Source organism: Atractosteus spatula, chromosome 25 (genome assembly GCF_055471065.1).
Source record: "Atractosteus spatula isolate fAtrSpa1 chromosome 25, fAtrSpa1.hap1, whole genome shotgun sequence".
Taxonomy (NCBI): domain Eukaryota; kingdom Metazoa; phylum Chordata; class Actinopteri; order Semionotiformes; family Lepisosteidae; genus Atractosteus; species Atractosteus spatula.
In genome coordinates this window covers 4,431,605-4,455,910 of record NC_142730.1, presented here as the reverse complement: position 1 = coordinate 4,455,910, position 24,306 = coordinate 4,431,605, and the positions used below count along the sequence as shown (strand labels likewise).

Here is a 24,306-nt window from a genome sequence, read left to right as displayed (position 1 = left end):
CTCGACATTAGAGCACGGATATTCCTCTCTGACTCTTCTTTATTCCAGGATGTGTGCTGGTGTTGCATCTCAGAGTGTGGAAAGTCACAACACAGAAGTTATACAGAGAGTCCAGATCAAACATGACATTTTTCATCTTTTTGTAAAATGATCAATACCTTATATTTCAACTATGTATCTGAAGTTACACAATGGGCAATAAGATGCATGCTCCTAAAAGGATCATAATTTATAAAAAAGTTTTAAAAAGTTTAAAATCAGGCAGTATCTGAATTAGAGTATATGGTCTGCATATTAGAGTTCAGCTTAAAATCAAGTCTGAATCAGAGTCATGACTGTATTCCTCTCGGCTGACAGCACAATGCTGATTGAACAAGTTAATTTCGATTTCCCACAGTTCACAGTTTTTTCAGCAGAGTCTGAGAAACATTAACCTGCCACTGGTGAGCTAACAAAACATATAGCTAATAAATGATATGTTAGGATGAAATGCTGTTTAATGTACATTTCAATATGCGAAACTGTCCTCTCTTAACCCCAGGGTTACTTGAAAAAATAAAGTCAAAGTAAAAATAAAAAGTAATGAATCAGTAGATGGAGAGAGAAAAAAATGAACGATAAAACCCCAAATAAAACACACACAAGCTTCTGCATGTAAAACCAGAAGAGATCAGAGAGAATTTATTTTTTATTTCAGCCACAACCTGTGGCCTTGAATTCCTGGAACAAAGCTTGAATTGGTTTTCCGATTGGCCTGTGGTCACTTTGCATCAAGAGGTTTGCTTTTCTGCTGCCTCAGCGCTGCTTTTATCTCATGAGAAAGGAAATTGCAGGTAGCTTTTTCTCTCCTGTGCAGAGCAGTTTTGAAATGGCCATAGAAATGATAAGAAACTTTAATTGAATTGCTGTGAAGTCAGTTTAACAGCCCAGCTGTCCATTTTTAATCACGTAGTGCTGGTGAGGGTCACGGTCTTAATGCACAGTTTTTAAGTTAATTTTCAAATATCCATTGAATTCCATTCTTCCCTTAGGTGTGTGTACCTACAGTCCTTATTACTAAGCTTCTTCCATACTAAACAGCTACAGATATGTCACCTTTGGTTTGGTGCTAAACTATATGGTATAATATTTAATTATAAATATTGTTTGATAAACTATATTATTCTCATACGACATGTTTCATGGAATACATTTGCCCTAGTAGATGTTAGTTCAAATGTTCCAGTCACATAATTTCTTTAAGATACAGGGTGTCAATCCTCCTCAGATGAATATGCAACTGTTGCTTTTTCAATACCTTAATGCTACTATAATTAAGGTTTTAATAAATAAAATAAATGTGATATTTTTGCTCTGTGATAGTCATCCCACTTCTTACTTTTAAGGAGAGTGTGACGGGTAAAAGTCTATGAGGTGACAGTCATACCCAAAGACCAGTTACATTTCAAATGGTTTCACAAAGTAGCTCACAAAATTTAAAGGAAATCCATCCATAGCCAACCCCAGGAAGCTACAGTCAAGAGGCAGGATACACCCTGGACAGGACGCTAGTCCATCACAGGGCACACAGAGACACACATGCTCACACCAGGGCCAGTTTATCCCAGAAGCCAATTAACCAACCAGTACTCAATGTCTTTGGTCTGCGGGAGGAAACCAGAGTACCCTGGGGAGAACACACAAACTCCACAATAACATACAATTGCAATAAATTCAAAAGTTCCTTCCATCCATTTTCTAATTGGTTCTTCCAGTTCAGGGTTGTGGGGGAGCTGGAGCCTATCCCAGCAAGCAACGGGCACAAGGCAGGGCACATCCTGGATGGGGTGCCAGTCCATTTCAGTGCAGGCACACAGAAACAGACACACACACACACTCACATCTAGAAGCCAAATAACCTACCAATATATATTTGGACTGTGGGAGGAAACTGGGGTACCCGGAGGACACTCACGCCAACATGGGAGGAACATGCAAACTCCATGCAGATAGCACCCTAGGAATTAAACCCAGGGCCCCAGTGCTGCAAGGTAGCAATACTAACCACTGCACCATGCCACCCATTAAGGGGAATTGTCAATATTTAACATGAAGTCAATAGTTAAGGTGTATTAATCAAACAGACCCAAGTAACTGGATCAGAAGTTTAAAGGCTCTAATTTGAAGGTACAATTACAATTTGTAAGTGTTCAATTATGTGTCAAATCCTTGCTCTGTTTCACCTACCTAGAGTTCTTTGCTCTTGCGCGCTAATATGGCCTAGGATGGGAGGCTTGCTGTTACACCAGATCATCTGTGGTTTTAGCAGATCAGATTTCTGTGTTAGTTGCCCTACATACTAATGACACTGCTCTTCAGCAATTTCAATGCTCTTGGCTCATTCAGATTGAAGCAACAGGACAGTGTATAGAAGGGACAGATAAACCCTGTTAGTCTGGTTTATATGCAGCAGCAACGCATGCAGGATTAACATGAAAATAAGGAGACAATAGCCATTCCTTATTCAATTTGAAAAAGATGTGTACAGTATGTACGAAGCGTTTTAAAGGCAGAATCAGCTTGAAGTCTCGTTAAGTCTGAAAAGTGAATGCTTATTAAAACGACTGATGGAGAAATCAGTCAGTGAGGCACCCATCAACCCACCTACTGCAGCTGCCAGCCTGGCACAGAACTCGTCTCTTTAGTGGTTCCCAGGATGAGTGCAAGATTGTTTTTAGCTGGGCTTTGCTGGACCTCAATACTGATGTGGTTAATTGTGGTTAGTTTTCATGCACGTTAGCCACATATTATTTTGCATTGTAAGTTTGGAGGTGGGAGTATCACAAAAAAATATATCTATATGCATCGTATGTATTAATGTGCATTGAAAGTGGTCAACCTCAACGAGACAGCCCTAATGCAGGGTCTATATATTTAGCAGCCCTTTAGTGTGTGGGGATCATTTAGATTCAAAAGATCTACTGTCGGGACCTTTAACAGATCCACTGCTGGGCTTGGCTTGATCTTAGATGACTGGCTTCTGTTCCTGGCTTCACCGCTGAAGACCTGATCAGAAGGTATGTGACATCCGGGAGATTAATTTATTTTAAAATCTACTCAAAATAATGTGTTTTTTTTCCCATTGCATAACAACACAACAGATATTCCAAATGAGAGGAGTCATTCTGTTCATCTATTTTTTTTCCTATTTAGAAGCTATTGGAGCTGGAGATCTTGAAAGAAGTCAAGTGTCAGGACAAAGCTTCCTGTTAAAGACATAGGCACTCAGGTTTATTACTTGTGATGGAGACTGCTAGCAGAATCTGTGTGTTACTTTATACCCATGTAGTGGTAGCAGCTGCGAACTCCTGCTGAGTCCACATGCTAAACTCTGACCATCACACTTGCTTAAGCACAGATGCTCCCCCTGTACTAAACCCCAAATGGTGAATATTTACCCAAATGGTGAACATTTACACTAAACTCCTGATGAGAAAGGAAGGTTTAAGTGCTGTCTGAGTTCTGGAGCATGTGAGAAAGTTACCTCAAAGACAGGAGGGGTAAGGTGTAGAGAAACGTATATATAAGCTGTGTAGAGTCATATCCCTTTTGAACTACGATAGATACTATAACTATTATGGTCTTTATTGAGGTTCCTTGTATCCACTTTCCTTGTATATTGTTCCCAAAATGAAATAACCAAATCAGATCAAATGGACTTTAGAATCACATTAATTAGTGTGTTCTTAGAAAAATCTGCACTTTAAGGAAAACTAAATACAGAAGAAATAAAACCTGAGATTATATTCAATAAAATGGAACTAATATTGTGCTTCATATAGGCATGTGAAAATATAGAAATATAGAAATTTCTCAATTATGCTTAACTTTAATACCTATATTTATCTTTTTCTAAATTGCAAAGGAACTCATTTGTATAATATTCACATGCTATGTTATTTGTTCTGTTGTTTACAGTTATGCATGTGTGACAAAAACTAGTGTTGTGTCAAATATGTATAGCAGGTCATTAGAACTTAGATTTACTTTAAGATTGACTAAAATATTATCTTAGTTCTTTAGGTTCCGCTTGTTACTGAAAGTCTTTCATTATGGATTCAGATAAAATAAAACATCTGCAAGTCTATGTAAAAAAAAATAAGCTCTGGCACTCTGGGGATTGTGAGATTTGAAAAAAGGCTTGTTTTTAGACATGACAGCTACAGAATTGTAGAAATTCTATTCAATGTTTCTGCATTCCAGATTGACAGTGCTGTCCTTGGAGATGGAGAGACCAGGGCTTTTCGTCTTCCTGTGCTGGGCACTTCCTGTCCTGTCTTGCCCTGCTATCCTTGGAGCTGGGTACACTGGCACACCGGTCCAGTGCCAGAAGGCTGAATTTGTGCCCGGTTACAACCTGGCAGGTGAAGGTTTTGACATAGTGAAAATGCAGCGCAAAGGTGCCTACGTGATCAACATGGAAGACTGGAAGAAGGCAGATGGCACTTGTGAATTGAGAAGGAACCAGTACTTAAACGGGAAGATGCAGAAGATCCCCTTGGCCATGGTGGACTGGAGAACCATTGCCAGCTGTAACATGAAGCTCTCCAGCACCATCTATGAGTCCAGCGAATCCCTTGTGAACGACAGCACCTCCAGCGTGGAAAACAACTGGAAAACTGGCCTGGATCTAAATTGCAACCCCAAGTTTCGAGTAGGGGCGGCTCTTGGGGGGACTCACTCCCGGGACGCCAACTTTGCTATGAAGAAGTCAAAGGAAGATAGATACAGTTTCACCAGCCATGAGGTCAGCTGCAGCTTCTACAGGTAACAGTCTTCTTATTGATATTGATATTGCTGTTATTATTATTATACATTACATCATCAGCACATTTTTCAGTAAAGGTTATGTTCTACTTTACTCCTGCTTAATTATTTTTACTCCACTAATTACACAACAAATAGATCTCAGGATGTCAGCCAGCCATGTCATGAAGGAAGCTGGAGTATCAGTTTCAACATTGCTGGATAGCTTGTTTCATATTCCTACAGCCCTATACGTTAGGAATTTAAGAAGTGGCGCCTTCTCCTGGTTTCAAATGCACTTCCAAGTAGTTTCCACTTGTGCCCTCTAGTTTGTGTTTCACTGCTGAATCCGAAGAAGCCCACTAGGGTAGACTTTATCTATGCTTTTGAGATCAGGTATTTCTGACTCCTAATAGTCTTTTCTGCACAGGACTAAAAAGGTTCTGTGCTTTTACTATTTGTCTGGTTGCCCTGCTCTAGGTTAATATGAAGGAAGAAGGTTAAATCTTCATCTAACACACTCCTGCTCCACTTCATATATACTGTATATCATGCACCCAGGACTTACCTTTGTGTATCTCTCTTGCACTTCTCCTGCCTCCTCATCTACACCCTTGTAACAGCTCCCTAGGTCATTCCTCTCACTAGTGATGGGGGTTTGGGCATCCTAACCTCACAGCTATGTCGCCATTCCCTCAGCTAGGCAACTCACTCTCCACATATTTGTCACTCTGTTGCATTCATAGGATCTAACAGAACAACTGAAATAAGAGTTGCTCATGACAGGACTACCCCTGAGTGGGAATACTAGTTCCATTAGATGCTGGAAGGCTATGAAAACCTGTTGCCCAAGCCAGTGTGACGATCCTAGATCTGCTCTGTCCCTGCCAGGAGTTAGACACAGTGGCTTATAACCTCAACGCCACTCTCTAGACAGGGTGCAAACCCCACTACACCAAACCATGGGGTCTTCTGATGCAGCAGAAGTCTACACTCTGCACATTTCAAGGGGATGACATTACCTTCTGTTAATTATCTGTAGCTACGAGCTATTGATATGAGTAATTAGCTAGTGAACTACGAACACTTGTATGTTCTTGTATGGTCGTATGTTCTTCATGAAATTGTTTTTTTCTGTTTCCAGGTACAGGTTAGTTACCAAGCCCCCACTTCACAAGGAATTTCAAGTCTCTGTGAAGATGCTCCCTAAAAAATACACTTTTAGTACTAAACACCAGTATTACTATATGATCCAGACTTACGGCACTCACTTCATCACCCAGGTCAGCCTGGGAGGCAAGGTGAAGAGCATCACCTCCATCAAGTCCTGCCAAGCCACCCTGAATGGGCTGACGGACACGGCGGTGAAGGACTGCCTTGATGTGGAGGCCTCTGCCAATATTGGAATGGCTCCCTCGGTGAAGGTTGAGTTCCACCGTTGTGAAAGTCTGAAGAAGAGCATGCACTCGGCCCAGAACTTCAGCAGCATGTTCAGCGACCGCCACTCTGAGGTCACTGGAGGACTGTTTCAGCAAACAGACCTCCTTTTCTCCGGCGCCTCAAATTCCAAGATTTATAACCAGTGGATCCAAACCCTGAAAACCCTCCCCGATGTGGTGTCCTACTCACTGAAACCCCTGCATGAGTTGGTGCCGATAAAAAACCCGGCAAGGCAAGGCTTACAGCAAGCCCTGCAAGACTACATCCTGGAGAATGCCCTGCTGAAGAAGTGTTCGGAGCCATGCCGGATGGGGACGAGGGCGAGTGTCAGGGACTGCTGCGCTTGTGTCTGCAACAGCAATCAAGACATCAAGTCCAACTGCTGTCCCGCTAGGAAGGGTCTGGCTCAGCTCCGGGTCTCTGACCTGAAGGCACAGGGGCTGTACGGAGATATACTCGGTAAAACAGATGGGTCAGTTCGGGTTTCATATGGTGAAATAATTAGACAGACTGGAGTAATTAATAATAATGACAATCCAATCTGGCATGAAACCTTGGAGTTTGGAAGCATCACAATAAGTATGGCCACGCGGCTGAAGTTCGAAGTCTATGATGCAGACCACGTGTGGAACAGTGACCTGCTGGGAGAGTGCTCTTTTCCTCTCCAGCAAGGAACTGTGAAGAATGTGTGCTATTTTAAGCACGGCACCTTCTTTTTCTCCTATACAGTGGAGTGCGCCCCCAGCCTGGGTGGCCCCCAGTGCAATGAGTACATCCCCTCTCCCATGAGTCCCAGCCTGGCAACGCAGTTCCACTCGAGGAACGGAGTTCTGGCCTCGGAGAGCTGGGTGGCAGAGTTCCGTAAAAATCAAACCGTGTGGCATGTCAAGAAATAACGCAACAGGCAACAGCAAACTACTCACATATAACCATTAACTGCTTTTTGCTGAACTAACCAGGCCAGATAACCCAGTTCCTTTAAACAGATAATGGGTATGGCTTCACTTAGCTTCAAATCTCTACCCCCTCATACTTCTCTTTAAACCACCTAACAGGGCATTCCTCCAATCCATTTTATCCAGACAGAGCATGTTGCAGGAGACCAGTTAGTTCTGTGAGACATAGTACACTCACCTGGAGCTTTGTTATTGTGTGTCATCTTGGCATAGTACAATATGGTACTCTTTACCAAAAACCTAAATAATCAATTTATTAAGGAATTCACAAAAACCAAAGATTGGGATTTTATTTTTTTAAATGCAACCTCCAACATGTTTAAGAGCTTAAAACAGTTCGGGTTAATTATATTGTTAATTGAGTCAATTAAGTTTGCAAGCTGGTCTAGAACAGGTGTGTGGTCCCTTCTGCAACAGCACTGGGAACCTGTGCCCGAAGGGGCTTGAACAAGAAGGATTAGGAAGAACAATATAAGTAAATGTGGTTTCCCCTCCTCTTTGGGATACTGAAAAATCCTCTAGAGTCTAACAATAATCCAAATACAATGGGCTTAAACGACTTTCATTTTGTACTTTGCATTCTGATTCACGAGCTGCATTTAACTGAACACACAATAAAGCATTTGAAAAGGATATTGTTCGGCCTCAGCCATTTTCTTACAAGCTAATTAATAAGTCTGTTTCCAGGAATATAACAGCTCGTTTTCACTGGACAACAAGCAGACAGATGCATAACATGACCATGTGGAAGATACTGATGTCAAAGGTCAAAGTAGTTGTTTTTTTTTGGGTGGGAGGGGGGGGGTATTTGGGGGCTCATACCAAAAGAAAAGAATTAGAAGTCTCCAAAACATCCTGGCATCACCTGAAAGCAATGTCTCCAAGACAACAGATGAGTCTGTTGTTCCCACAGCGATAAAAAAAGGACATAAATTTAGCAAATTGTAACTGACACCTGATTATCTTAGAAAGGCAGTCATTAAGAGAATGTGGTCTGGCCTAGGAGAAATCGGGAGGAAATAAACAGAAAACACATCGCTAAACTTAAGAAAGTTGACAAATAATGGTTAAAAAGCACTTACAGTAGATGAAGAAGAACATTAACAGACAACAAAATTTCTCTAGGGAGACTACAAAAAGGACCAACTACAGGGAGTAAACTGGAGCACAAACCAAAAGATATCTGAAGAGTTAAAATAAAGAAATATAACTGTGACTTGCTGTAATAACTAAAGGAAAACTAAGAATGTGAAGATTTAAGTAGTTTTCCTAATCTTTATCCACTAATGAGGTCTCCAGCAGACCTGCCTAGCTGCGTATCGAGAAACAAAATCAGGTGGCAGCACTCAGAATAACACACGTCACACCGCACTGACCTGCAGGAGCTCAGATACAGTAACTGCAGGCAGAGCAGACCAGTTTTGGTCATGAAACCTGGCTTTGAAATGCAGAGTTCACACTCCATTCATCAGGGGGGTTCAGCTCTGTGCAGTAGGGTCTTGCTTTTGGACATAACATTTATTTCCAGTAGTTCAAATTCTTTTATTGAGAAAAAACTACAACAAAAGCACCTTGGTGCCCTGGGAGAGCTGTCAGCTGGAACGTAGTCTGGGCTGAGGGCGTAGTTCCACAATGTAGCTGTCCTGCGGACTCTGTTAGCTGCACTGGGGGTTTCTGTCAGCTCCTCTCACAGGTTCCTCACACTGTGCCTCCACTGCGCAGTAGTAGGTGGCAGAGTCTTCTGCTTGTGAATTGCTGACATTCAGAACCCCGATCCTCTTCCCTGTGGCCAGAGACCCAAAGAAGTTTTTCTCTGTCTCTTTTCCATCTAAATACAATATCAGCACTTTCTCTGGGCTTGCATTGGGTTTCTGTCTGTACCACTGGAGACTGTTAAAGTTGCTAGCTGTGTAGTTACAGTGAAGAGTCGCAGTTCCCCCTTCAGTCACAGTCAGTGAAGCTGGTCTCTGAGACACCTGAGTCTGAGATCTCACACCTGCAAGAGTATATTTGAAAGTAAGGGATATTTCACAAACCCAGTATACAATAATCCATTAAGTGTTTAAGCATCATACTGCAGAATTGTAATAAAAAAGTACTGGTGACCATTTACTATATCCACATTAATTTTATTACACGACCTTAAATTCGCTGCACATTTTAGCAAAGATTGAGGGAATTCTAGATGTTGAAAATAACTGTAAACGTCATTTGAAGCCGTTATATCAGTGGATGGTGAAGATTAGAAAATACTCACAGCCGAAATAAAGCAGTGCACAGACCACTAAATGCAATAATCCTGCTTCTGGGCTCATGACAGACGCCGTTGAGGTGATCAGACAAAAATGCTGAGGGGCTTTTTTGTTCTGCAGATGTATCCAAGTGCTGTGATCCCACCCACTTCCTGAGCTTTAGAAGACGACAGTGCCTATAAACGGCGAAAGCCTTTATTATTGTTTAACGGGCCATTGTGTTTGTAAATTTACAACTTGTAAAAAAAAACAACAATGTTAACACTGTTCATCAGGCTTTAAAACAAACAAATGCTGATTTTTTTGACGAAACATTGTATGAACTGAGTCCTTCTTGTTATTTGCGGCGAGATAGGTATGTTCCTATGGGCGGACCATGGCTGACGTAATTGGTTTCCTTTTCCTTTTGTCCTCTTAACGGTTGTGTGTTAGTTACTGCCTGCATCTTTTTTAATTTATTTTGGTAATTACGATGCCAAACATGTTGCTGTGAATTCCATTACTGTAGGCTGGGGGTAACCGTTGTGTACAGACGAAAAGACAAAGTATCATTTTGTAGTTTGGCGTTTTAGTTGGAACATTTACTTCCGAGTTTAAAAATTTTAACTTATTTCTGGTCCCTCAAGAGCAAGCACAGTGAACTACTTCGACGGAGAGGTGGCCTCGGTTTGCGGAAGACACGGGAGAGCTGTGCTGTTTCAACTGTCCTAAGGTAATTTCTCGCTTTCAATTCCTAACCGCTAGCTGCACTAATATTTTCACTTTAACGCTTTAATTAATATGAAATGAAACTACAGGTTTCCGACAGTGCTGCAAAACTCGCAGAGGATATAACTTCCACAAGCAATGTATTTTATATATACGATATATTTGTTTCCAAATTTTCCAAATGAGAACACGATCATTAATTAACTTTTTTAGTGAGAAATAGCTCACACCGGTTGATACCTTTTTTGTGTGCACAACTCTTCTGCCCTCTAGAGGCAACAACATTAACTCCGATCTGTTGAGTTCAGAGTTCAGTTTATTGTCATACGCACAGGGAAAATGCAGTGAAATGCAAAGGAACAAGTAATAGGTTTATGCCCTGCTGAAAAGAGAAGAAAGGAAGCGCAACATTTCGGCTGTGGAGACTTCTTCGGGCTCCACAACCGAAACGTCGTTTTCTTTCTTCTCTTTCCAGCATGGCATAAGCCTATTACTTGTTCCTTTGCAGCCTACACGTGCTGAGGGGCACCTACAGTACCTGTATATTGATGGTCAGCATGGAAGAAAGTTTTCCATCTACCCTCACAGTTTGTGGTCTGCCAGTCAGTAAATCCATATTCCACCTGCATAGAGAAGTGTACTCCAAAAAAAAACTACTATGATATCTACTACAACAAAAGCATTTTGTGAGCAACTCTGTGATTTCAAGTGTCCATAAGTATTGGAACACCTTAAGGGAAATTTAAGTGGGTGAAAAAGTCAGTATTTGGTTTCATATCTCTTTGGGGCAATAACTATACAAAATGCAATGCAGTGAACTCGCCCGGCTTTTTATGGAATGATTTCAGATGGTTTGCTAAGCTAATGTTGCAGCTGCTTTGAGTTCCTGCCTGGCCAAAGGAAAAAGAGCCTTTTGTTTTAACAGGTTCTACTTTTTAACGATGTGAGAGTTCCATCTACCTTTCTATAGATCATATGGCACTGTAACCGCATGGGATTATAATCATTTTGTTGCGCTCGGCTCTCTTCTGTGACTTTTTTAGGTAAACTAATGTATCAGAAATTTGAATTGCAGTTCGCTTTGTCACCTAGGCTGTCCCATGTCCAAGCTCCTTTGCTTATTATTCCTCTTACGCCTGCTCATGCACATCTGTCTTGTTCTTATCTATCACTTCTGTCTTTTATTCAGTCAACGTGAGCTTCACTGGCTTTATATGTTTATCCAAAGGTTGCCAAAACATTGAGCTGCATAAGTCCATTGCATGCAGTCAGAGCAGCCCGGAACAACTGAAGATCTTACAGATGGTTTTCAATTATATAAATTGTGGGAAATTCTTCATCAGAGGAGCAGGACACAGTCTTGTGCAGATTCAGCTCAATAAATCCAACAAAGCACTCTGGGTCTGCCCCCACAGAACAGACAAACTGCAAGGGTTTCCCAGCTCTTATATACAGTCGGAAAGAAGTTTTTTTCACAATCTGAGTGCTTGTCCTGTTCTTTGATATGTAATTACTCCTTGTCATGCTCTGTCTTGCTTTAGGTCTTGTCCTTTGATATGCAGCAGACATTGATCTGCTTTATCCTGTTTGTGGGTGTTGTTCCTGTCTTTTATTATGTAGCATTAAGTCACTGGGGCTGCTAAAGCAAGTCAGCTTTATGGCATCTTAGCGTAACTTTTGTTGAAGGTTAAATCAACTATGGAAGCCTGTTTCCGCCAGGGAGTAAAAAAAACGCGCTATAGTATCTCGCAATTGTGACTTTATATCTTGCAATTGCGACTTAAAAATTCCGGCTTTATATCTCGCAATTGTGACTTTATCTCACATATGCGACTTCGAAATGGCCCACATTTCATTGTCTGTCCTTTTGTTATTGTAACGGATTCGGGTTCTAGGGCTTGTGCCCTCGCCACTCCCACCCTAGTTCGTGCCTCACTGCATTGGCTCGAACCCAGGTCTTGCCAGCTGAGCTAAAGAAGACAGCTGTTACAATAACAAGAGGACAGACAATGAAATGTGGGCATTTCGAAGATGCAAAATAAAAAATTCACAATTGCGAGATATAAAGTCACAAGTCTGAGATGCAAAGTCGCAATTGTGAGATACCATAGCACATTTTTTTTACTCCCTGGCGGAAACAGGTTTCCATAATTAACAGACCCCAGCAGCACCTCTCACACTCTCCATTTAAGCACTCTCACAATGTGCTTAAATGGTGATATTGTGATGTCCCACTCCATAAAAAATAGATGTATTTTACACCTAACGTATATTTATGGTTATAGTCGTAGTTTTATACAGCTATTGAGTGTGGAAACGGTGCGGTCCCACTCTTCCTAGTTCCCCATCTCTTTCACTTTTCTGTCTTCAGAGGTCCGTATGGAAATGAGCTCTCCCATCCTTCCCTGCCCTCTCTGCTCAGTCAGCTTCACATCGCAGATCAGCCTCTTCCGGCACCTCCAGGCAGCCCACCAGACGGAGAACATGGGGCTGCTGAAGCCCTGTACGGTCAGGCTGGATCGCCTCCTGCCAGTCAGGAGACCACCCGAACTGAACCACGCACACGGCGATTGCTCCCCGACGCATCCTCCTGGAATGGCTCCTGGGCACCGGCAGCGTGCATTGGGTGGAAACGGGCTCGCTGAAGGAGAAGGCCTGGATCACCTCCACCTCCAGGTCCACGTGGGAAATAGTGGGCACTGCTGCGAGCGATGTGGGAAGAGTTTTCGGACGTTGAAGGAACTTAACATCCATCACACAATCCACACGGGAAAGAGGCCCCACTGTTGCCTGCAGTGTGGGAAGAGCTTCAGTCAAACCGGGCACTTTAACAGGCACCTGCGCACGCACACGGGAGAGAAGCAGCACTGCTGCACCCTGTGTGGGAAAAGCTTCGCCACCAGGACCACCCTGAAGATGCATCAGCTCATCCACACCGGGGAGCGACCCTTCTGCTGTGCCCACTGTGGGAAAAGCTTTAACCGCAAGTGCAGGCTGAACGCTCACCAGAACATTCACACGGGGGTGAAACCCTACGTGTGCAGTTACTGTGGGAAGGGATACATCCTGCTCAAAGATCTCAGCGTGCACGAGCGGATTCACACGGGAGAGAAGCCCTACTGCTGCACCTACTGTGAGATGAGCTTCAGCAGATTGGACACGCTGACGAAGCACAGGCGCATTCACACTGGGGAGAAACCCTTCCGGTGCAGGGACTGTGGGAAGGCCTTCAGCAGAGGCGATGTCCTCAAACTACACCGCCGCACTCACACGGGAGAAAAGCCATACGCCTGCACGCAGTGTGGGATGTGTTTCACTTTTTTGGGGTCCCTGAAGCTCCACCAGAAAATTCACAGCTGATTTTTGTTCTGGGTGGACTCTCTGGTGGGATGAGCTCACCCTGATGTGTGCTTGTCATTGTCGGCAGTTTATCTTGCAACTTTTTTTTTTAATGAAATGTCTTTTTTTAACTTTGCAGATTTGTTAAGTGAACAAATGAGCTGAAGATGGAATGCCTTCATCCTTCAAACCATCTTTCATTTCCCCCGTTTTAAAGTTGAGGAAGAATTTTAGCATTTACCTTTTAAGTGTACAAGATAGTAACTATTTGTTCTTGCTAATATGTTTTTTCTGCCTAGTGATAGTAAGAAAGAATACATCCCTGGCACATAATTGCATCTTTGTGATGCTAATGGTATAACCATAGAACGCTTAGCTAGATTTCACACATTCTGTTTGTATACTTCCTTTTCACTGAATAAAAGGTGAATTTTCATTTCTAAAGGATAAAGTGGTCAGTTACAAAGAAGTATTTGTAGAAAAAAACAACTCTTAATATGGAAATTTGGCATGAGCTCTGTTACCCTGAACCTGCTGTATAAAACTCATTGCCTTTGACATCATCATTCAGAGGCTGCTCTCATTTCTGTGTTCCTCTCCTCGTGCAGGAATAAAGGACGCTGCTGAACCACATCTAGCCTTAGTGAAGAGTTTTCTTCAACAAAGTGTAGACAAACTTACTGGCAGGCCAAGAACAGCTTGACTATCAAGTAACACTAGTAATGATCAGTCTTTGAGAAAACTAACCCTCAACAGTAGTTTGTCAGTTGTTCATCACTCTATGGGGAAGAGTATATTTTCTGTATATGTAAAAATGTAATGAGACGTCTTATAAACAAAATAAATATTATGAAAAGTAACAGTTGTGACCATTTTTGTACAATTTATGTTAAAACCTTATACCTTAAAGACCCTGGTTTCTAATGGTTTTCTTTTTACCAGGTTAATTGCAGGTTTACTAATTTGGCCAATGACCTCACATCTAAGTGCATTCGGCTACACTAAATTGTCTCTCTGGTGAAAGAAGTTAAATGTCTGCAGAGACTGTAAAGAAAACAAAAGCATGTTTATTCTACACTGTTGTGAGAAAAGGTGTATGAACCCTTTGAAATAATCTGTATTCCTGCATCAGTTGCTCCTAAAGTGTGATCTGATCTTCAATTTATACTAATTCATAGTAATAGATAAATGCAATCTGATTAAACAAATAACACATTTTCTTGTCTATATTGATCACATTGTTTAAACATTCACATTCTATGAAAAAGTATATGTTTTATATTCAGTAATAATGCATCTGTAGACACCCCTACTCTTTTGGGAAAAAAAGCGTTATTTTAATGACTACTGAGAGTCAGGACCTCAGTTTTATGTCTCATCTGAAGTAGAGTGCCATTTTTTTCATAATTTATTCCTTTTTTATTTTAGAATGGAACTGTTTTATGGTACTTGTATCTATAGTTTAACGTGTTAAAATATCTTCTCGACAGCGCTGCCCCTTTCTGTACACTTACTGTAGCTGTGTGTTTTTGTTAGCGTCCTGTGTATCTCTTTGTCGCTGGGGGCCTCAGCGCACAGTAATACACGGCGGAGTCCGTCAGTGCCGTCTCCCGTATCGTTAAAGGTACAGCGTTTGATTTCGGATTGAGCTCGGCGTCAAATCTGTTTTTGAACCCTTCAGCATTGTCCTTATAACCTGAAACATCTCTTTGTAGGATTATCCTTGGAAAGTCATTGCGGTACTGTATGTACCAGAACAGGCTGGGTGAAGTGCTACTGGTGCTGTACGTACAGCTCAGTGTTGCCTTTCCTCCTTCGGCAATGTTGAGACTCTCTGGAGACTGAGTTACCGTGTCTTCTGCTCCGCATTCTGGAAAACAGGAATTCAAGAGTAATTTTATAGGGAGAAAACAACACTTTTTTTCCACTGCAAAAAAAGTAGAGGGATAAATAGAATACTTAATAAAAAATACCTATTAACACCAGAGCAAAAGTTAACAGGAATTTAGATTCCATGATTTGTAGCGCAGCAAATTTTTTTAAGACGTGCTCCAGCGGTGCGAGATATGCATGAATTACAATTTGTGTGCTTGCGCTTTTATATTTAGTTAGGACTGACTGTCTCGGGGAAAAAAAAGACTCTTAAACTCCTCAATACATGACGTAAACCGACATATGAGTGAAATATGAGTTGCAATATCGCCACCTGTTGGTTCTTACGACAATATCTTCAACAAAGTGGGTTATAAAGTCTCCATGCAACGTTTTGTTGATTGAACTACCTTTATAACTATACATTTAATGTGGATTCGTTTTTTCAGCCTTACAAAGATGGTTGCCAATCTACCCAGGAGTAAGTATCTCACCAAATTCACTCCAATATCAGAATGTATGATTGCAAAGAACCCTAAAGCTACATTCAGGCAGGGGAATATCGCTGCGTCTTTGCATTTGAACTTTCTGTTACAGAAGTCAAAGTGGAAAACCTAGTGATCAATTCTGGCACATATTTTCCTTTTCACTACAAGTTGGTGAATTAGGTGCACTTTTTTAAGTTGCAGAATTCTTTGTGGTCCAAGCAGGACAAATTATGTTCGTCCATGCATCTGAAGGATGCAGTTTACTCAAAGTTTTAATAGTAACTGTGATCAGTTTATGTTAATTGTTGTGATTTTTTTTTAATGAGAGCACCTGTTCCTTGGAATTTGGCAGAAAACAATGATCAGATCAACCCACGGTAAACAGTCAATTGTAGAACAACAGATTAATGATGAAAAAAATACTTCTACTCTCCCCACATCAAATTCAGTGTGGTTTCACCGATGCTACTGTACTGATGAAATCAAGCAGAACATCCTGTTGTGTGTTACAGCTCGGGAAGAGGGGGTGCTTGAAGTTTTTGTAAGGCGTCTCCATGACTTTTCACACAGTGCTCTTCTCAAAGCACAGTAATAGACAGCCGAGTCACTGGCAGTCAGGAGTTCAATCCTCATTGTAGCTGATGACCCTGTTACAGTAGAGCTGAAACGGGTTTTGGCAAAGTCTGCCTTATAATCAGAACTCCATGATTGTTCTCCCCTGTAGAGAATGAATTGTGGTGACTGGTGAGGGTACTGACGGTACCAGTAGAGATAGTAATCAGAGCTACTGCTCTTTGAATAGGAGCAGCTCAGAGTCACCCAGTCCCCCTCTGTCTTGTGGATCACTGTCTGTCGAGGAGAGATGGAGTCACCCACTGCCAAACCTGGAAAAGCAAAATTCAAACATGGGATGGCTGGTGTGTGAAGGAAAGCATAAAAGTGGAAAAGAAGAACGAAGTGGAGAATAAAATTGATATGTAATAATTAGAATGATATTCATCATATTTATAAATACCTGGGAGGAAATTGATCAACATTAAGAGACTGAGGAAATTGTCCATTGTAGCCCTGGGAAAAAGGGCAACACAGGATTCAGATTCTCTGTCTCTTCATCCAGATGCTCTGTCCTGCTATGGATCTGCAGGGTTTAATCACAGGTCTAAGACACACCCAGGCAGGATGTGGGCAGGGCTGTCTTCTGTACCAATACACCCTCCTCAGCTTCTCCTCGGTCTTGGACTCTACCAGAGCTCTGTCAAAGAGTTACAGTAGGTGCAGCTCAGCTCCCAGCTGTACTTAAAACTTGAGGAATTAAGGATTATAATTGACCTCTGCTTGTAGAATCTTAAAAGTGAGAATCGTTTTCTATAATGTTCTTGACAAGAAACTCTCGAAGAATTATGTGTATTAGATGAAAGAGAAAGAAATGTTTCCCAGAATTCTCAACTGAACACTAAGCTAAGTTGTGAAATAATTTTACTTTAAATGTGTACACTACAAAAGACACTAAAACACATTTCCTATCAATATCTGTGACATTAACTCAGATATGAAAAAATAGACAGTAAGCAAATAAATTAAAGTCAATGAATTTAAATATTGAAATTATTTTTTGCTGAGTCAATTACAATCGCATTTTTTTCTTACATTGTGCCTCTTGAAATGGAAATCTAATGGGTAAATTGATTCTTAAAATGTGAAGAGCTTTAGAAAAATATATAACAAGGATGTAGCTGCTGAGTTATGTGCAGGTTGTCAGAAGACAGTTTGTCAGGACAGGATGTACTGTCTAGATCACCGAATTAGCCAAGTGCAACTGCTAAGCTTTGCAAAATATGTATTGGCGCTTCTTCTTTCGTTTCTATGTTGTAATCTGTCTTGTCGTAAGGAAAGGGGAAGTATTAGATGGGGACTAAGTGCTGTAGTTTTCCACTGCATTACAACGTCTTTATAAAAAGCCTGTACTACCTCTTGTGGCTTCACTTGATAGGTATATTTCCATGACACTCTGTAAAGTGTTTGCATCTGTCAGAGAGTTTATCAGTCCTAAATGTCAGACAAGATTAATGAGACGTCTGCATTGAGCACTAAAACAATCACTGCGAAAGTAAAATCCCACAACGTTATTCCCCGTTTGCAAACGCATGCATGTGTGAGTTGCAGTTTGATGAATTGGACTGTTTTCACCTGAACATAGAGCAGTACCTGAAGTGTTAAGAGAGTTAAAAGTGGGTCACCTCACAGTGAGGTTTGTGTGCACTGTTCTGCTGCTCTAAAACACTGTGGGACTCAGGGCACAGTAGTATGTAGCACTTTCTGCCACATCAAGCTTCGATATATTGAGCTGAACTTGTTTCGTGTCTTTATCCACCAGTATCTCATAGCCCTCAGTTCTCTTGGTTCCTTGGTAGGAGTCGGTGTGTATGAGGTATTCAGGGTTTCCGCTGGGACTCTGCCGGTACCAGAAGAGATAATGAGTTGTTGTGATGCTGGTAGAGTAATTACACATCAGAGTCACTGCCTGTCCGTCTTCAGAGTAGACTTCATTGCTTAGTGGACGGACTGAATCTCCAAAGCTCGCATCTGCAACGGGCAGAGAAGTGTGAACATGAAGTACTCACCACACATCAAAACTACAATCAGATATATTACCATCATTTTTACGATGAAGGAGCTTATACGTTTCTTAATGTTGTGGCTTCACTGATCACTGCGGAACTGTAAGACCTCAAATGCAGAGCCACTGCTTGTGTCGGACAGCTTGTGAGCTCAGAGGGGTGGAGACAAGTATAGTGGTGACACTGCTGACATACTGTACCTGTTATTGTTTACGTTATCTTGTAAATGAATGTCGTCACTAGGAATTCAGCTTCAGTGTTTTTCAAACACATGTCCATATTTTTAAATAGATAGTGCTTCAATTTGAACTAAATTAGATTTAGCCAATAATCCAAAGTTCTTGTAAAAATGATTTGTACAATGTCATTAAAAAGCTGTTGACATTAATTTATATTAATTTTCTATATCTAAATCAGATGCACAGCTAAATAAGATGAATCCATGAGCCATAAATAATAATTTCAAGACTAAAAGAGTGAAATTACTAACAGTTCTAAATATCAGAAAGAGGGAAATAGGATTTAAAAAAAAAATTAAAACTTTTAAAATAGTTCAGAAAGAAAATGGAGAGAAATAATTTGAGGACTCCTTAAATTCCTTAAATTAGATATACTTTTGTAAATGGGCTATAGTGATCTTTCAAAATGCGACTTTGATCATGAAAGAGAACACTACAACAGATCTATTTTGAATTCTAGACAAGTATAAGGTTTCAAATCAAGCATTTTTCTTCCATGCATGTTCCTTTCGTAAGCTGGACACTCAGGTTAGATGTGAACTTTGAAATCTGAGAAGAAAGTGTTGAGAATGTTTGTATTTCAGTAATTAAATTTATCCTACTACAGTATATATGGATTAAGGAAACAGTTGTTCCTCTGCAATGGTTTAATTGTAATGAAACATTTGTCCCTCAGCAGACTTTAAATGTTGATACATTAAATTCAAGCATGAGATTCATAGATTTTAGATAAATGTCTTATATACTGTAAATAGCCTAATGTACTGTCCTTCAGAAAATCAGGGCCTGAAAGCATCACTTTTCTGCTCTGTATGTAGCAGTTATTTTTTTTAATTTCTCGAAATCTCAATGCTTAAAAAATTAAATTAGTCATTCTGTCATCATGTATTAAATATAGTAAGTGTGGATTTTTTTTCTTTCTATTACTAATGGAAATAAACAGAAAAGAGCACAATATTGTACCGTAGTCTACAACATTTGTTCTCTTGCTTCCTGCTATTACCTATAGTTCCCACTAGGTGACGCCAACAAGCCACATTTATCTCCCCAGGCACAAAAAATAACCAGTCGAAATAGATTTCACAAGTGTTCTGCTTGTATCTTACTGTATCTGTTTTGCATTGCAATCTTGCATTGAAGTATTATCTCACATAATACTACATCTGGTTAAATGCTGTGAATTGTGAACAACTGGAGGTTTTGTACGAAAACTGGAGGGAAGAGCTGCATCAGTGTGCGAGCTGTACAGGACCAAGGAGGGCATCAGATGAGGTTTTCTACTCCACAAATTTTTTGGCTTATTATCATTTGATCAATTGGAAAATCATCCTCTTGTGTTCTCTTCTTAAAATCCTGCAGGTCTAGGTGGAAAATTATAATGTAAGGAAGCAATGTTGCTGCCTGGATAAAGTGCATTTTTTACATTTTAATCAGTGTTTTAGAAATTAGCAGAACTGCCCCCCTGTGTCTCTGGCAGGATCTAGTGATCTGCTAGACCAGTGCAGAACTACTACAGACAGAGCTGCTCCTCTCCCTGGACTGTTGCTGTGACAATAATTAAACTGTGGAATATAAAGAAGGAAATATTGCCAGAGCTCACTAAACTGCACAACCCACTGGCTTACACATGACTCTGCTGGTCTACTGGGTATCCTAGAGAGACCAACACTGATGATCATCTCTTATATCAACCCCCTGAGAGACTCACTTCTGTAGACAGCATTTAATCATTAATGACAATACCTCAGACTTAATACAAGGAAAACCAGAAAGGATATTCAGCCTGGAAAACTATGTTATATTGGAAGTTGAAGTTTCTTCCTTATTTTAAAAGTTTATAACGATATCTGGACCACAGCAGTGGTGATCGGTATCTGAATCAAATAGAATATTAAAATATCTGACAAATGAACAGATGTCATATCAGAATACTGACTGATATAATATCACAATAATTATATTTTTTTTCATTGCTTTGGATTTGATTTTTTTGGATGTTAATATTGTTTTCACACATTTTATCAGATTTTTAAACCTATATAATAAATGTTTTCTTATGTATGTGTAAATCTTCCCTGTTTGTTTCTTAGACTTATTTTGCAAGACAATTCCTCTGAAAATTGTATTTTAACACCTCCACTTTTGAAAGCTCAGTAAAACTTTAGATTAAAGTTATACGGAAAGCAGTAGAAAGAATTGCTGTTCTTAAGTGATGCTCTTCACCAATTACGTTCTCAACTCTGGTGCTAACTTGCAACTTTTAAACACCTGCTTGTTTACTGTAAATGATTGTTATTGAACTAATGATTTTGTGGCAAATAATTTTCCAAAGCACTCTGGTACAGTGAGTAATGAAATACTTCTTATTTTATTTCCACAGATGTTATTTTAAGAAACAGCTCTTTACATTGGATGTCTGTAACTGTAATGCTGTTATTTATCAGCGGTTTACAATAACACTGGTAACATCTGTGATAAATGATCTAGGTGAGAAAAAAAGTACCTTCAAATAAAATTGCAGAACAAAGACAAACTGGAAAAATGTGATGAAATGTTAACGTTCACTTGTCTCCACATCAAATACTACAGATCATTGCCAATGATATCATACTGAGATACTGAAAATGAACTTCCTGTTCTGCATCCCAGCTGTGGAAGAGAAGATTGCTGGAGTTTTTGAACGGCCTCTCAATGACTTTTCACACTGTGCTGCTCAGTGCACAGAAATAGACACCAGTGTCACTGAGAGTGAGAGTTGTGATGGTCAGTGCAGTGGACTTGTCTGTTACGATGGTTGTGAAACGACTCCTGGCGAAGTCTGCTTTATATGTACTGCTAGAATCCCATGATCTTCTCTTGTACAGTATCAGTTCTGGTGCTTGCTGTGGATACTGGCGGTACCAGTAGAGATAAGGATCTGTAATGCTAGTGGAGTAAGAACAGTCCAGCGTCACTGAATCCCCTTCGGTTGCGGAGACTTCTGTCTTTTGTGGAGAAAGGGAGTCACTGAATGCTAAATCTGGAAAATAAAAGAAAAAATATTAATTCCAAGGGCAAGGAGAATAACAAAATATGTGAAATTCACCCTGTTTTGGAACTTACGTGGAAGGTTGCTGATTACAATGATGAGGTTTAGAAACTTAGCCATTGCCGTCCTGAGAAAGATGTGGAGCTCAGAGGATCAGATTCTGATTTTGGTTCTACTGTATCAGGTGCTCTGCCCTGATCTACGTTCATAGTTTAATTCAACCTCTGACACTCCCAGGAAGGATGTGGGCAGTGTTTTCTGTTGTAAAGATATCATCAGACTCGGTGCTTCTTCAATCATCACCAAATCCCAGTTCCAGCCTTATAAAATGTGTACAGCTTTTATACTGATACACATTTACATTAGTCTGTTGTTTTCCTAAAGCTGCCTTTGTGAAAATGTTCAATCTTCTCAGCTTACATTTCCTTTATAGAGAGCTATGATTGTACTTAGCTGAGGAATTTTTAATGAGGTGCAATATAATTGTATTTTCAAGGTTAAATTTCAAGGGAATGGTTCATTTTGCTGTGTTTTATGCCTTTACAAAATTGTGCACCCTGTTTATTGTAAATGTACCAGCAGTATTCACAATGAAAAGAGTTTTGGTAGTTAATGCTGAATAAATACCCAGCAAGATGGAATTATAGCAAGAATAGAAGAAAGTTTGTAAACCTGAGGAGGCTATTTGACCCCTCTATTTGTTTGTTTTTTCTGACCTAATTTACTGAAGAATCTCATCCAGTCATTTGCTGAAAGAAGCAATGGTTTGTCAAGGTCAGTAGTATTTCTATAGTCTCAAAACCTTAATGCAGTGTCTCCTGCTCTCCCTTTCAATAGTACCTCTTTAGTTTTCTCTTGTTCCTTGTGGTTCGTATTTCACAGTTTTTCATTTAACGCAAAATCCTTTGATTTAAAAACTATTCTTTGAATTTTATACCCTAACATTCTGGCTTTATTAAATTCCTCACAATTACACCCCTACCAGCAGATCCAAAGATTCAAGCCTGATGCAGAGGGATGTGAGGGGGAGGTTTCTGTGTGGTGCTGGTGCAGCTGCTCTCACTGTGGGCTGCAGTGCACAGAAGTAAACCGAAGAGTCTGAAAGCTCGACCGAGCTGATCTGAAGATGAAACGTCCTTTGTGCTTTGTCGTGATCTGCCGAAAGACGGTTTTTGAACTTCTTGGGGATGCTCTCGTCCTTCAGAAGCTCATTGTAAATTGCATATGGAGCTTGGTTGAGAGCTTGAATGTACCAGAACATATAAAAGCTCCCGGGAGCATCCTTATAGGAACAGGGGATCATCACATGTTTTTCTTCTTTAACTGTGATTGAAGATTCCGATTGATTCACCGTCTGTCCACGTGCGAGTTCTAAAAATCACCAAAACGGTTTAAACATATTAGGACAGTTTAAACATGAAGGAAAACCATAGCAGTGTCAATTGTATATTGAAGACAAGAGTAAAATCTACCCTACCTATCACACAGCAGAAAGCTGTTATTACAGTCAGTTGGAATCTATCCAGTTTCATGACTGTCCAGTTCCTCCTGAATGCTCCCCTCAGAGTGATTTCTGAAGTTCGAATGCACACTTTTATTCTCAGCTAATCTCTTTCTCCGAGTAACAGTGTTCATTACTGTCACACACAGTGACGTCAGTGATGTCAGGATTTGTGAAAGGTCTTGAAGTACCTGTAGGCACAGAGGGGTGGAGAAATGCCAGATTTCACTATTTAACACACAGGAACTTACAGTTACTGTAGAGCACATGAGCTATAGGAGAACTAAACTGCGCAGGAGTGTTATTAAGAAGTTCTATTTCTTTTTCCTTATAATGTGTTTTCAGTTAATAAATACTCAGGTGCCTAGCTGTTGTGAGGTATCTTAACGCATAATAAAAATAATTCTTATACTGTATTGTGTATAAGACAGCAGGTTGTATTAATAACCAGTTGTCTAAACAGACAGGATAAAAATAATTTGAAAGCAATAATTTTGAATTGCAAAAGCTTTGTGAAAATAGGATGTCTCTGAAATCTTTAAGATAAGAAATGCCAAAGAAGAAAAAGGAAGAAAAAAACATCCATGAAAAATAATGAAAATATTTTTTGTATAAAAAGTTGTATATATTAGATATATGTATAAGATTGGTAAATTATATATAAAAAATCATTGGTTCATGCCATTTTATATTTATATTGGTGTGACCCTTAAAAACAAATCAGTCTTAGAATGAAAGAGATTCAAACAAATACACTATTATTCCACATAAGTGTGACTTTCATGGCAATTAAAATAAAATTACCAAGTGCCGAGTTGCACACACCACCATCAAGGCAAAAGAGATTTAGGAATTAATATTCCTAAGAGATCTGGTTAATATGCTTTTTCCACATATTTTCAAATATCTGAGTTGATATCTGAGTTGAGCTCAAGCTCCACCGACCCACTTAGGGTAAAGTTGAAAATGGATGAACGCAGTATTTCCTTGTTACCCACAACACTTCAGTACGTGAAAAATAACAGTAATGTGATCATTCCCTTGGTTTTGGCGCCATCTGCTGGTTCATTGTCGACGCAG

General features: G+C 40.2%; 2 protein-coding genes across 3 annotated transcripts; both read left to right on the top strand.

The window, feature by feature from the left end:
* Positions 1 to 2,992: 2,992 nt before the first annotated feature.
* Positions 2,993 to 7,361, top strand: LOC148815129 (perforin-1-like). Its single transcript, XM_088905737.1, has 3 exons — positions 2,993 to 3,056; positions 4,243 to 4,806; positions 5,930 to 7,361. Exons 2-3 carry the CDS (start codon positions 4,265 to 4,267, stop codon positions 7,119 to 7,121), a joined length of 1,734 nt encoding a protein of 577 aa, XP_088761863.1. The 5' UTR covers positions 2,993 to 3,056; positions 4,243 to 4,264; the 3' UTR covers positions 7,122 to 7,361.
* A 2,395-nt stretch (positions 7,362 to 9,756) lies between these two features.
* LOC148815128 (uncharacterized) lies at positions 9,757 to 14,336 on the top strand. Of its 2 annotated transcripts, XM_088905740.1 has the most exons (3): positions 9,757 to 9,788; positions 10,060 to 10,145; positions 12,513 to 14,336. In XM_088905740.1, exon 3 carries the CDS (start codon positions 12,521 to 12,523, stop codon positions 13,499 to 13,501), a length of 981 nt encoding a protein of 326 aa, XP_088761866.1. In that variant the 5' UTR covers positions 9,757 to 9,788; positions 10,060 to 10,145; positions 12,513 to 12,520; the 3' UTR covers positions 13,502 to 14,336. The 2 variants fall into 2 exon arrangements, with proteins under 2 accessions (XP_088761866.1, XP_088761865.1); XM_088905739.1 differs by lacking the exon at positions 9,757 to 9,788 and having other exon boundaries at positions 9,827 to 10,145.
* The last annotated feature ends 9,970 nt before the right edge of the window (positions 14,337 to 24,306 follow it).

Bases quoted from the DNA above. Each gene is read 5' to 3' on its own strand.
- LOC148815129 (XM_088905737.1), top strand. From the start codon at position 4,265: ATGGAGAGACCAGGGCTTTTCGTCTTCCTGTGCTGGGCACTTCCTGTC. The intron at 4,807-5,929 runs GTAACAGTCTTC...TTCTGTTTCCAG, and splicing joins GTCAGCTGCAGCTTCTACAG to GTACAGGTTAGTTACCAAGC.
- LOC148815128 (XM_088905740.1), top strand. From the start codon at position 12,521: ATGGAAATGAGCTCTCCCATCCTTCCCTGCCCTCTCTGCTCAGTCAGC.